Raw genomic sequence first — 13,579 nt, forward strand, 5'->3', positions numbered from 1 at the left:
AGTTAAAATGTTAAAATCAAAAAGCACTGTATTTAGAATAGCCTACAACAAATGGACCACACCAACAAACCCTGACGTAAACAACTCGACATCGCCTCTGGTGGTACCAAAGTTGTATCCTTATAAAGTATATTGACATAATATTAGCCAATCACAATAGTGTTTCCAGGGATTTCCTTTGAACGACAAGACCTTGAGCCAATCAATAACAACCACACGTTGAAGCAGCTAATGGAAAGTGTCAGTAGTTGTAAGTGGGCGGGCTCTAATCTTATCAGGAGGAGAGGGCAAAGTAGTAGTTGCAAAGCGGAAAGAAAATGGCGGCCGTGGCTGCGGAGCCAGGAGCTGCTGCGGCAACAACAACAGCGGGGGACGGGGAGGAATACGAACCCGAGCCAGGAGAGCATGTGGTCGACCTAGAGTCACACCCCGTCCCGAAAATGGAGCTTTGTCACCAACCCGAGGATGTGGATGCAGTTCAGGAATGCAGCCAGGTCCAACTGGAAATCAGAAGGCCGGACCTTCAAGCCGCGGGAAAAGCCATCGCTGCCCATGCGGACGGCGAGCGCACCGAAACGAGGGGTTCCTGGGGCCGCTTGGACACTGCCGAGCAGCCCGTGCTTTTGGACTACAGGTGTACAGGCGTTTCTGATTACGGGGGCTCCTTCTCGCCGAAGGTGGAGGCTGCAAACGAGGTCAGTCCTCTCGAATCCAGCCCCTGCCTTTTGCTCCCCAGCTCCATCTCAGACTCCCAGAACTCCGTGGTCGTCTTGCATTCCCTTCCCTCTCAGGTTCCGTCGGAGCCTGCAACCGGACTGTCTCTGGCTGTCGAATACGACTCAAATCCCGTGTCAAGCCACCCTACCGATCTGGAGTGTGAACTCATAGGCTTCACGCAGCCTGACCCGGAGCCCGAACCCGCATACGATGCTCTCGGGTCGGAACTCAAACCTCACGAGGATGCTTTTCATGACATCCCCCAGCCCTCAGATCACCTGGACTGTCTGTCCAATGCAGAGGAGACCTCGCTTGGAGAATCGGTGGGTCAGAGCTGCATTAGTGACTTTTCTACTGTTTCCAGCAAGGACTCACCGGGACTTCCAGCGGTAGTGAATCAGTCGCTCATCTCATCGGTAGAGTCAGAAGAAGTGCACTCGCATCCTCTTCATCATCATCATCATCATCATCATCAGAGCTTCAAAACGGACCTCAGCGAACCCGAGAGGGAGTCGGAAACGAAAGCCCCGGTTCTGTGTGCGGCGGAGGCCGACACGGCGGAGCGCCTGGTGCTCGGGTCCGAGGTTCGAGTTTCGCTGGATCACATCATCGACGATGCGCTCGTCGTGTCGTTTCGCTTAGGCGAGAAGATCTTCTCCGGGGTACTCATGGACCTTTCAAAAAGGTAAACACTAATTTGCGCAAAGAAATTTTAGTGTCCACATTTACATTCAGCATACTTCCCAAAGTTGGCTTTCCTATGTAGCTGTCATAAAGATGGAGTAAAGAGCGTCTTCATTACATTTTAGGTTATACATTTTCATTATAGTTTAAAGCAAACTGCCAGTATAGTTTGCAATGTAGGTTAAGCGTGCAAGTTATTGTTTTTATCTGTCCTATTTCATAGTTTTACTCATTTTTTCTCCTAAAATGTTTTATTAAACTGTATTATTTACTATTGTACATATGTAAAAGGGAAATTATTAATTGTGGCTGGAGTGAATGTTTTTTTTAAATACTATTTTAATCAACCTTTTTTATGTATAAATGACGATAGTAAAATTAAAGTATTCCAAGTCATAAAAAACATTATACAAGAACAAACAAAAATAGTGTTGAAGTCTTATTGCATGACACTACTATAACTACTTAAATATTCATGTTAGCTACCCATTTTCAGCTGAGTAACTAAGGCTATGTTCAGACTGCAGGTAAATGTGGGCCAAAATTTTAAAAAAATGTTTTGCTCATATGTGACTGATCTGTTTTTCTCATGACAGGCTGAACAGCAAAACCCACATGGAATCTGATCTTTTCAATTCTGATTTGTGCCATGTCCAAATGTGGAACTAGGCCAACATCCGAGTTGGTCTGAACAGTCATATCGGAATTCATGCGATTGTTACGTCACTAGTGCATCATTCGTCATAATTCTGCGCTCATCATAGTCACTTCAAAGATTAAACATGCTCAAAGTTATCAAGACAGTTGCGAAAGGTAGTCAGTGAAGGACAGTGATGTGTCAGAAGTATTACAGTGGCAGCTCTATATACAAGCAAAACACGAGGGGTCGTATTATACGTTTAAAAACTCTTCTCTCTTTTTTCGCATCCTCGTCTTTATTTTTTATATTGCATCCTCGTCTTTGTTTTTTTATATTGCCTGGTTTCCGCGGCAGATCACACTGTAAATAAACACGTAATCACTTATTTTAATGCCCTCCATGTTTACTTCTGTATGACAACGTGCTGCGTCATCTTTTTATCATTCTTTTGCGCTTGCCTTGCGGGTCAGGGTCCTCATTTATAAATCTCTGCGTAAGATCCTTACTAAAAGTGTACGTGCGCCAGAAAGCCAAAAATGGCTTACGCAAAAAAATATTCAGACTTATAAAACCATGCGTACGCCAGAACCTGCGCAGAATTCACTTTATAAATCCCAGTCAGCGGAAGATTGTGCGCACATGCGTCTCCACCCCGAAACAACCATGTATGGAGCTTACAACGCCTAGTTTTACTATGCATATCCTCATCTATCCTTGTCTTGTTTTTGAATAAATAAATAAAATAGTGTAAAATACATTTCAGAGAAAGTTTTTCTCAATCTTTTCCACTGGCCAAATATTATTTTTAATTGATTTATATTTTTAATGCAAACAGATAGACCTTGTTGTGCATTATTTGCACAAAAATTTTTTTCTCAGACAATCTGCTATTATCATGATAAGCAATTACATCTGTAGTTAAAAAGCACAGCGTGCCAGAGGAAAAGTGTTCAAATGCATTGCATCCACAACAAATATTTCTATTTATTGAATATAATTTTTTTTTGTAACTTCTCAGTAATGATTTCATGTAGTTTAAGTGTTTAACTCCATTAATGAGAATGGCATATTTAATCTAAATGTTTATATCAGAAGTAAAACAGTTTAAATCATTCTTTTATTTATTTAAACTGCTATTGTGAACATGCTTTTTTTATTATTGTGAACTGCATGGGCGAGGCTTCAGCACCCCTAAAACTTGGAGTAAGAAATGTTGTTATTCTAAAAATTTTGTTCGTCCTTGACAAGGTTAAATAATGTCCAAAACATACTCCGTAGTTTGTGGTTTAAAATGTATGTTTTAAGAATAAAAATGAAAACATCCCTGTAGGGTTGTAACGGTATGAGATTTTCACGGTATGATAATAGTCTCAGAAAATATCACGGTTTCACGGTTTACGGTATTAAACAATGATTATTATTATCAGCTGCAATGAACCTTAAATTAATGAAAACTGATAGGGTTTTTTGGTTGAACATATGGTTTATTAAAACAAACTTTTTTAATCTACCTTTTGAAAAAATAAGAACGAAAAAATAAAGCTGCAGATCTCCCATTTGAACAAACATGTTTGATCAATTGAATTAATAAAATTCTTAATTTATTAATTATTATTTAAGATAATTTTTATTTTGACAGGTTGTACTAAACTCCTATGAGTTTCAGTCAGAGTGTATTTGACAATGATTATTTTCAACAAAATTATGAAATGCTTATTTAGTTCTCTCAGAGCAGCTCTGGATATGTTCATGTGTTCACGTCCTTATATAGTGAGTGAGACGGCAGACGCTTTAAACACCATGAACTTCCCACATACTTGAGTATATACTAGGTGAAACGGTGCTGCTCATTCACACAGACACGCTGAACAAGCAGAATATAGATTTACAGTTTTTTGCGCTGTTTAATAGACACACTCATATAGCGATTTTATTTATTGCACAGCTATATTTTAGATTTATTCATCCATCTATCAAATCGCGCATTTTACGTGACATCTGCGTTATATTGTAAATTCCCTCAGCAACACGTAAATAATATGGACTTAAGTTATAAATGGAACTTTATCTGCAGGGAGGGAAGGTGTTCGCGAATATGGGAGAACATATTTGACATATTTCCTCATTTTGCAGCCACTCTTCGTCCATATTTCTGGACACAACTGGATATCAATCTTCAAGGAAAAACCCACGTTCTTTTTTCGGATACCCAAAGTATTCCCACAGTGCAGATTTTAACTTTTTTTTCGAAGAATTCGCAGCCTCAGTCTCAGACATTTTCTCCAGTGCACATGTATGGGTGGAGTAGTCAAGTGGAAATAAGTTGCATATGCGCATTTGAGATCTGCTTTAATTTTTTTTCCAAAACCGTGGATAAGCAAATGTTCACGATATGATAATCGTACAAGTCAATATCGCGATAAACCGCCATACCGGTATACCGTTACAACCCTACATCCCTGGCCCCGCTTAGCAAATGGTGTCACCCTCTTCTCTTCTTCTACTTCTCTGTACTTGCACTGCTCAGCACGAGTCTGCACGCCGTCATCCAGCGCGAAACACACGCAGAGTGAGAACCAGTTATGTAGTGTTGTGAAATGTGAATCAACTAAGTTGCTCAAGAGCTGTGTCTCACACTTCTTTCCTTTTAACGTTACCTATAGTTGTTCCGATTCCGAAATCATATCGGTGAGTAGCCTACTGGAGTCAGTATCCTGAACCACCATAGTACACCTATAATAACTGTTTATTTTCGGACTATTTTAGTCCAGAGGGTCGCCGCCGCTGTGGAGTAGGCTAGCACAGGACATGGGTGACTCGTCCATAGTCATCGGCCGACCAACCTCCCTTCCTCCCCGCTGAACGCGAGTGATTATAAATACGTGAAATGCACTCACGGTGGTTCAGCGTGTTAGTTTAATGTTCGATATTTCGCCGGACATTGTTTTCCCTTTCCACTGTTCTATAGGGTCGGCAGTCTTACAAAGATATCAAAATCACCATGCATTAATGCTGCATATTTATACCTCAGAATGCTTTGACGCGTTTCCACAACGCATCCCTGAGGGAATTGCCAATCCCACTAACTGCGTTAAACGTAGCCTATAATTTGTATTATTTAAAATTACCTTTCAAATTCCAAAGAATTAGAAGAAGGTTCCTATTGGCAATGCTGATCTGGTAGCCTTGAGTAAATTAACTTATCTAAGAAAATGATATGTTTACTTTCTTCACTGACACAGACAAAAATGAAAAGACTATCAGTCAAACTTCAGCTTTAGGAGGGGAAGAAATAAGGCAGGATAAGGAGACTGAGAGAAAAAGAAAGATTAAGATGAGAGAGCAGGTATTGACAAATAATCTAATGCACACTGACATGGTTTTAAAGCGATTTATTATCCATTTTTTTGGCCTTCAAAAGTCTTAAATTGCACCTATGTAGGTCAGAGAAATAAAAATTTCCCAAACCCCCCTAACTACCTCACATTTAAATGCACATGGCTGTGGGGGGTAATGTGGGCTGATGTGGCTACAATACCAAGGCTCAATTTGGGGTTGTCTGTGTGAACTCTCACAATTAAGCTGGTGTTCTGAAAAAGGTCTCAAAAAAGAAGAAAACTTAATCTGGATTTTGGAGTCAGTTGAACCAATGTTAAAATGATAAAGTAATATTTCAATAGACATATTTTTTGTTTTTGTGTGAAAAGAGGGTGGGTGTTGGCAGTGGGGCTCATTGGGTGCTCAGCACCCCTAAAGCTCTGACCCTAGAGTCGCCCCTGGTGAACTGTATTTATGATTAGGACTTTTTTAGGGTGTTTTTAGTTAATCTGCGGTTAGATATAGGCTAGCCTATATGCGTCAGTTTCACTTAACGGCTTGGTGAGTAAAATTATATTTGTATGATTTTTCTGTATAATTTTCTTTAGATTTTCTGTCTAAAAGAGAACAAAAAGACATTTAACTCCAGCTCACCATCGGTGTCGCCAAACGTTTCCATCTCCAAAACGTTTGTACGCATGGGTCAGAGTTTGCGTGCAGGTGCGATGCGCAAATTTTCCCGTCAAGTTTGTTTTTATAAATCACAACTTATGCGTCGGAAGTGGCGTACGCCTCTTTCAGGGCCTCTTTTGTGCATACGCAACGGTTATAAATGAGGCCCCAGTTCAGGACCATTATCTGTTCACACTGGAATCTGATATTAGCCACATTTAAAAAACACAAAAAATTGGATCTGAGCAATAAATCTGAATTGGGCACTAAGACTCACAGTGTGAACAACTAAGCAGACACAAGAACATAATAACCAAGGGGGGAGAACAGTGATGGTGATTATGCTGGTGATTAACACCCTACAAATTGCTCCCACAGTTTGTCTGTCTCAACACCCTTGTTCACACATTTTCTCTCAGTGTCAGATATGAATCATAGCTGAGCCCAATTTATAGTGCCATCCATGTGTCCTGCATGGGATCTCCAGTCTCTCAGTTCAGTTCTCACTTTAGATGAGTCAACATGAAACATTCTTGTGATGTTGCTGTATAGGGAGGGTGTTTTGAAGAACCTGTGCAGCAACATTGTTAGGAAGTGATTATTACATCAGCTGGAAATTATGGAAGATTTCTCTATGCTGATAGACCATATAAGTCAACCAATTAATTACACAGGCCAGGATTAGTTAAAATCAAGATTTGCTGTGGTTTCAGGATGGAAATGATACTGGCCAAAAATGCCCATCATCTTTATTCTAACACAACTGACATAAACCAGGAATTCCCCTAATGATTTCTCAGCTGAACCCCTTAGGCGTAAATTATTTTCTTGAAGTACCCCCTGAGATTTCAAGTTAATATTTAAATAATTTAATGACTCTTTCACATGTTCACAGTTCTATGAAGTCGGTTAGTGGTCACATGACATGCAAGTAAATGGATCAACAATTTCATCTTTTTTTACTAATTTATTTATTTTGACTTTGTAGATGGACTTTAAAGTGGACACAAGACTCTTGAGTTGATAGTGTCTCAGTCCACACATCCACACTGGTATTTTAGAAACCCAATCAAATTGAATAATAATAATCCTGTTTTAACTGCAACTAAAAACAAAGACGGAAAAAAATGACTATGTGAATTACAATTGTACTGTAAAACAAACAAAAAAAGTAATTCTTTAATTAGAACAATAATTTTGCACTACAAGTTTCAATAATATTTATGTCTTAAATCAGGGGTGAGCAATCCTGTTCCTGGAGATTTACCTTCCTGCAAAAGTTCAGCTCCAAACCTAATCAAACACAACTGAAGCAGCTAATTAAGATCTTCAGGAGCACTTGATCATTTCAGAAAGGTGAGTTGATCAGGGTTTGGATCTGAACTTTGCAGGTAGGTAGATCTTCAGGATTGGGCGCCCCTGTCTTAAATTCTTCACATTCAAAAGTTAAAACCCTCAAGCTTTTATATTTGTGGAAATACTAGTGAAATGCTTTAAACTTCTGTCCTCAAACACGTTTGATATTATGAGAATATATAAATAAATTAAACCAAGTGCACGTTGCATACTCTAAGTGAACAAAGCGATTCGGAGTTGCTGAAAACACCAGAGCACGAGCTGCCCCCCCCCCCCACGCTTTGAAACACGCAGCGCATCAGACTATATAGTTGTTTAATTAAATCATTAGCATTTGATTAGCATTAGCAAATCATTATTTCACTCTTTTATCTGATTCTTTTTTAAATGTCTGTCACTCTTTATTTTAATTTCCTTTTTATATTTAGATGTAAAGCTCTAGAAAGGTGCTATAGAAATATAAAGAGTGCTTGTTTTTTTATTTGTACAGACTGGGATGAAATTAAATGATGTTCTGTACTTCACAGCATGTCACAGATGCTGCTATTGAAGCTTAACTTAATTTAAGTCTTTGTATTCGTTTAAGGCCCTTTGTATTCGTTTGGTATTTTGTGCTCTAACATGTTAATGATGGAACGTGTTACAGCTCTGAATCTCAAACAGAAGCAAAAATATGTTCTTAATTGAGAAAGTGTCTCTAGCTCAGCTAATTTCATGCTTCCTGTGAGTAAGGCCATCTGTGAGAGTGTGGAAAAACTTCCTCTCTTCAATTTCCATTTTGTCTTTAATGGTTTCAGTGTAATTGTTCATGTTTTGGAGTGGTGACAAGATGGACATAGATGGATATTCATTCTATAATTGGTTAAAAACAACTAATGTCCTGGGTGTGGAATAATTTCCCTTTGAAGGTCCCACTTTTCCTCTGTGATGTAACAGTAGTACATCAACTGAACTTGAACACAGTCATTGTCATTGCGTTGAAGTGGTTTGCCAGACATACTGTCCAGTTTATTTTTAGCTTGCGCTCTGAGGGCTTACTTAATTTGCATTTTCAATGTTAGGCCATTCCCAGGTTCAGTTGCAAGTCAGGAACAATGTAAATCCCTCTGACATTCAACAGATCACAGACTCAACCCATTTTTTTTAAGGGACAACTCCGTTGTCACAGTTTTTTTACACTCTTATTCTACACCACAGTATCAAAATCACTTGCATTTTGACAAATTCATTACAGATAGACAGGTGGCTATTCACTTCTGAAATAAACTGCATGGTTAGTACTTTACACTACAATAAAAATTTATTCATATTCTGCAGAGTAAGTTCGTCTTGGCCCACATTGGATATGCAGCTAAAGTTGCATTTTATCTGTTGCTGTACTTCAGCTTTGACAGTTAATCATCATTCTTCCATCTGTAGTCATGAATACAGACATATGTAACCCTAAGAGGTTTCTGTCCCTCTATTGAAAGTCCAGGTAACCAAAACTGAAATCCTTTTGAATCAAGTCAGTGGTTTTAATCCAAGTCTTGTGAAGTCTTTGAATATATGTTTATATAATATAATATAATAATATAATGTTTTCAGACCTCAGAGTAATAACTCTTTAATTCTATGACTGAACAAACAACTCTGCTACATTTAGTTGTTGCATATTAGTATCCATAATTTATTAGTAGTAATCAAGTAATTTGATATTTGTGTTTAGATTTGAGGAAACAAGGATTAGACCCCAACCTCACTGTTCTGTTCAGTTTAACCTTAGTGTCTTTTCTCATCCTCTGTACCTCAGGTTTGGACCTTATGGGATTCCTATAACTGTGTTCCCCAAGAGAGCGTATAAGGACAAGCCAGAATCTATGCAGCTGAAGACGGAAGCATTCCAATCAGAGACGGATAAGGATGTTGCTCAAGGAACTAGTGATGCCCCAATTGAGGACCCTGTTGATGCCCCTCTGAAGGACCCTGCTGAGACTCCTGCAGCACCCCAGCCCTGTCCCAACCCTCAACCTAACCCATGGACCTCAAAACCACCTCCTTTGTTTCAGGAGGGGGCCCCTTATCCACCACCATTGTTCATCAGGGACACCTACAACCAGTCGTTACCTCAGCCTCTACCCCGCAAAATCAAGCGGCCCAAGCGTAGGCTGTATCGAGAGGAGCCCACTTCTATAATGAATGCCATCAAGCTCCGACCAAGACAAGTTCTGTGTGATAAATGTAAAGGGGCTGTGGTGCAAGGGGACAAGCGTGAAACACGCAGAGGCCCCATTTCAGACTGCCGAAGTGACGATGCCAAAAGACGGCGGAATGACAACGTGACAGCAGCTGCTGGTAAGCGGCCCCGTAGTGATCCACGTTCTGAAGAGAAGGGCCGTAGTACCGATGGGCCCAAACGGCAGGGTTCAGCCATACGGGTGTCATCATCCACCGCCTCTTCTCTGGGCCATAGTCAGGTCAAAGGTGCTGCTGCAGGGAACAAAATGGTAAAGGGGGTGTCCACTACAACAACGTCCTCGGCCAACTCTAGAGTGCAGCTCAATGCCAAAAAAGTGCTTCAGAGCAAAAATGTTGACCACTCAAAAGTACGAGAGGTGCTGAAGATGGCCAAGGCTCAGAGAAGACAGAAAGAGACAGTCACCGGCAGTAGCGGAAACACCAAGGCCATAACCAGGGCCGCAGCCCTCCAGGAAGCCCACCAGAAGGTCCACTTCACCCGGCGACTGCAGCAGATTAGTGGAGGTCGAGGTTCCAACCCCCTGCCGCCCAGGATGCGCATCAAGCCCCAAAGGTACCGTAATGAAGAGAACGATTCTTCCTCATGTAAGCCGCCTTGCTTGGAGAAAGTGCCGGGAGGGGGCCGTTTACCACTGCCTAAGCCACCCGTGCCCCGCTGCACCTCCACACGCTCCTCCTCCTCCTCCTGCTCTTCTAGCCAAGTCGCTACAGCTGTAGAGCCCCAGAGGCCAGACAAATCGATTGAGTCCCCTCTCAACCAGGCCCAACCCGATCCCCTTCCAGCTCCGGAATACAGGGAACCCCAGGCTGAGACAGAGGAACAGGAGGGGCGGGAGGAAAAGCGGGAGACACGTGGGAGCAAGGCTGGTAACCTAGTGGTCTACATGACCCTTAACCCCAGCCAGCCTGACTCCTCTAGTACATCCATGTGCAGTGTCGATAGTGCAGATGACTTAAAGTCATCAAACTCTGAGTGTAGCTCTACTGAAACGTTTGACTTTCCCCCTCCTGGTGATTTGCGTTCGGCCCCTGCCCCTGGCACATCCTCCGCTTTTGCCTCTGCCTCTCCCTCTCCCTCTGCTCCTAAGGACGACAAAAAGCGCAGTAAATCCCTCAAATCTACCGTCTTTTCCAAAAACGTCACAAAGTGCGTTGCCCTGGATGGCAGGACAATTTGTGTTGGGGACATTGTTTGGGCCAAAATCCTTGGCTTCCCCTGGTGGCCCGCCCGCATCCTAGCCATCACAGTGAGTCGCAAAGATAATGGGCTATTAGTCAGGCAGGAGGCCCGGGTCTCTTGGTTTGGGTCGCCCACCACTTCCTTCCTGGCCATTACTCAGCTTGCCCCGTTTCTAGAAAACTTCCAGTCTCGCTTTGACAAGAAGAGAAAGGGCCTGTATCGTAAAGCCATCACTGAGGCTGCCAAGGCTGCCAAGCAGCTCACTCCTGAGGTCCGAGCCTTGCTAACTCAGTTTGAGACGTGATAGAGATGTGCCTTGGTAAGGTAGGCAAAACAGGCAACCGAGTTGGCCCTGTACCCCTTCTGACACATCTCAAACTTTGCTGTACCCAGTCAGCTTTCAAGGTGAAACAGAAAAATGTCAGCCAGGTAACCAGGACTAATTTATTTTTGTTGAGAAGGCAAGAGAAGGGGATTGAATTGACGGCTTTCATGTTAAGTATCTAATGTTCGCCCCTATGTAACCAGTCTTTTGATCTTGTCATATCATCATACCTTTATTATAATGAAAACGGATGACAGAGATTTGTAGGAAAATGTTTTATGGGTTATTAAGTGGCCGCACTATTTCAGTTTGCCTTGAACTGAGTTATTCTTGGTCAATGTCTGCTGTTAAAGATCCCTGTAAACATAAAAGCTGATCTTTTCAGAGTGGGATTTTATTGAGCTTGAATAGCTTTCATGAAGAATTAGGCATGTGAAAATCTCATCTTGAACCCATTCTCAAATGATTGCCAACTAAATAGTGGCCATTACAAGTAGATTGCTACTCTATCCGCATCCCTAACTTAGCTAAGTTAATGCTTCCTTTTGTATGATCAGAGGAAGTGTTATAGGTTCACAGAGTCAGATCATTCCTGCTGCATTTACTTTTTTTTTATCACTACAGTGTTTCTAGACAGCGTCTGTCCAATCGCCCTAAGATTACATGAGCTAAAGTCTTGAAATTCAAGTTAGACCATCCTTTAATTGTTTTCTTTTGTTATGAAAGTTGTGTAACTGTAAAAGTTGACCCTGTTGGGTAGAGTGCTTCGCTCAGGTAGAAAAAGGGACTTAATTGGTGCTGATCTTTCTCAGACGTTCTGAGACGACTAATCCAAGTTCAGTGATCTGAGCAGACGGCTGTTGATCTGGGCGTGGCTCTTGGCCAGCCGTGGCTTTGCAGCCAGTCGAGCTGCCGATACGGGGGGAGGTGCCGATAAGCCGGAATCACCTCAAGTGCCACTGTGGAGAGCACAGCGACTCTGTAAATGCAGAGAGTACCACCTCAGACACAGAAACCTGCCAGCCTAACTGTGCACCCTCTTTCCCAACCCCTTCCAGCTACAACATCTGCTTCCCAAGCTCATTCCTCCCTAATCTACTTGCCCTGTTCGCGGCTTTTTTTTCTCTCTTCCTCCACTTGTTTTGCTCCCTCCTGCCGTTGTCATGTTTGTGTCTTCGACTGCTTTTTATATATCTGATTATGGTGAAAATGTTCCTGTTGTTCAGCCAACCCACCAACCACCCCGACTGTCTTTGCATGGATTTGGGAGTGAATATGTTAAATGTTTATCCAATTTAGGCATATCACATCACAAAGCAAACTATAAGTTTTGATGTAGCTGCAGTGGATTGCAAAACTCTTAACCTGAGTTCCTTTAACTCAATTAAAACACTTGTCCACTGTGGTGTTCCGCTGCAAAGTGGGACATTGGAGCACAAGGCAACAGTTCTCATGTGTGATTGTTCGTCATAATTATGGGCCTCTGGCTGGTTTAGTTGTTCAGTGATTTGTTCCGATGCCAGTATTCATTGTCTCTCATCTGAAATGTTTTGCTAAGGATTTTTGTGTTTTAAAATGATTTGTTGTGCCTGAACTTTATTTTCTGTCATTTCACTATTTGCATAATAGGGCTGAAGGTCTAGAGTACACATTTGTATGTAAAAGTGTTCAAAATGTATTTTACCTGATTGATTGATTGGAAGATGAATGGCCTGGATCTTATGTCAATGCTGAGAATCAATGATTTTATTTGTGTGGATGAGCATTATCTTTTTTTCTTGTCTGTAATCATGGTTCTGTCCTTGCATTGCATACCCATTAGCATCTTGAACTGTCCAGTTTTATTTACACATCTGGAAGGGAAATATACTGTATGATATCTGGGTCTTTTCAAATATGACTTGCAGGTAGAGATCAATGACTTGAGGAAGAAAAAAACAATGCTTGGTAGACCACACTGACTGACTGATGGAGGTTTGTGTAAAGGAGTAAAAACGGTATTTATTTTGGTGGTTGGCTTTGTTTTATTTTGGCATCTTCTTTACTTTTATTTCTATCTGTTTGCAGGTCAGAGAATGCTGTAAAACCATTGAAAAAAAATTACAGTTGAAGATATTGTGTACATGTTTTCTGATGTTTTAAGAGTATATAAATAAACTGTGAACTTCAAGAATTTTATCTAGTTGTCATTATTTTATCGTCCTAATATCATTTCTCAATCCAAATCATGTTTGTCTCAGGTGTAAGACTAGTGCACAACCCTGCTTTGGGAAAAGCTGTTTTTCTTAACTAAAAGTTTTACCAAGACACTTCTGTCATTTCACAATTAACCAATGCATGAAAAAGACAGATTTTCATACCTGCAAACAGATGAGAAAACAGTAGGGCAAGAGTTAACAAAAATGTCAGATTTTGTTCCACAAAGTAAATTAGTCTACACTAGACAGTA

At 41.2% G+C, this 13,579-nt stretch overlaps 1 protein-coding gene across 2 annotated transcripts; it reads left to right on the top strand.

Moving 5' to 3' along the window:
• The first annotated feature begins 280 nt into the window (after positions 1–280).
• Positions 281–13,300, top strand: pwwp2a (PWWP domain containing 2A). Of its 2 annotated transcripts, XR_013204939.1 has the most exons (3): positions 281–1,402; positions 9,180–13,104; positions 13,198–13,300. XR_013204939.1 is itself a non-coding variant. In XM_077233440.1 (2 exons), exons 1-2 carry the CDS (start codon positions 318–320, stop codon positions 11,107–11,109), a joined length of 3,015 nt encoding a protein of 1,004 aa, XP_077089555.1. In that variant the 5' UTR covers positions 281–317; the 3' UTR covers positions 11,110–13,300. The 2 variants fall into 2 exon arrangements, 1 of the variants encoding a protein (XP_077089555.1); XM_077233440.1 differs by having other exon boundaries at positions 9,180–13,300.
• Positions 13,301–13,579: the final 279 nt, after the last annotated feature.

Source organism: Siphateles boraxobius, unplaced genomic scaffold (assembly GCF_051911475.1).
Source record: "Siphateles boraxobius isolate OS27281-9 unplaced genomic scaffold, OSU_SipBor_1 18, whole genome shotgun sequence".
In the NCBI taxonomy this organism is placed as follows: Eukaryota; Metazoa; Chordata; class Actinopteri; order Cypriniformes; family Leuciscidae; genus Siphateles; species Siphateles boraxobius.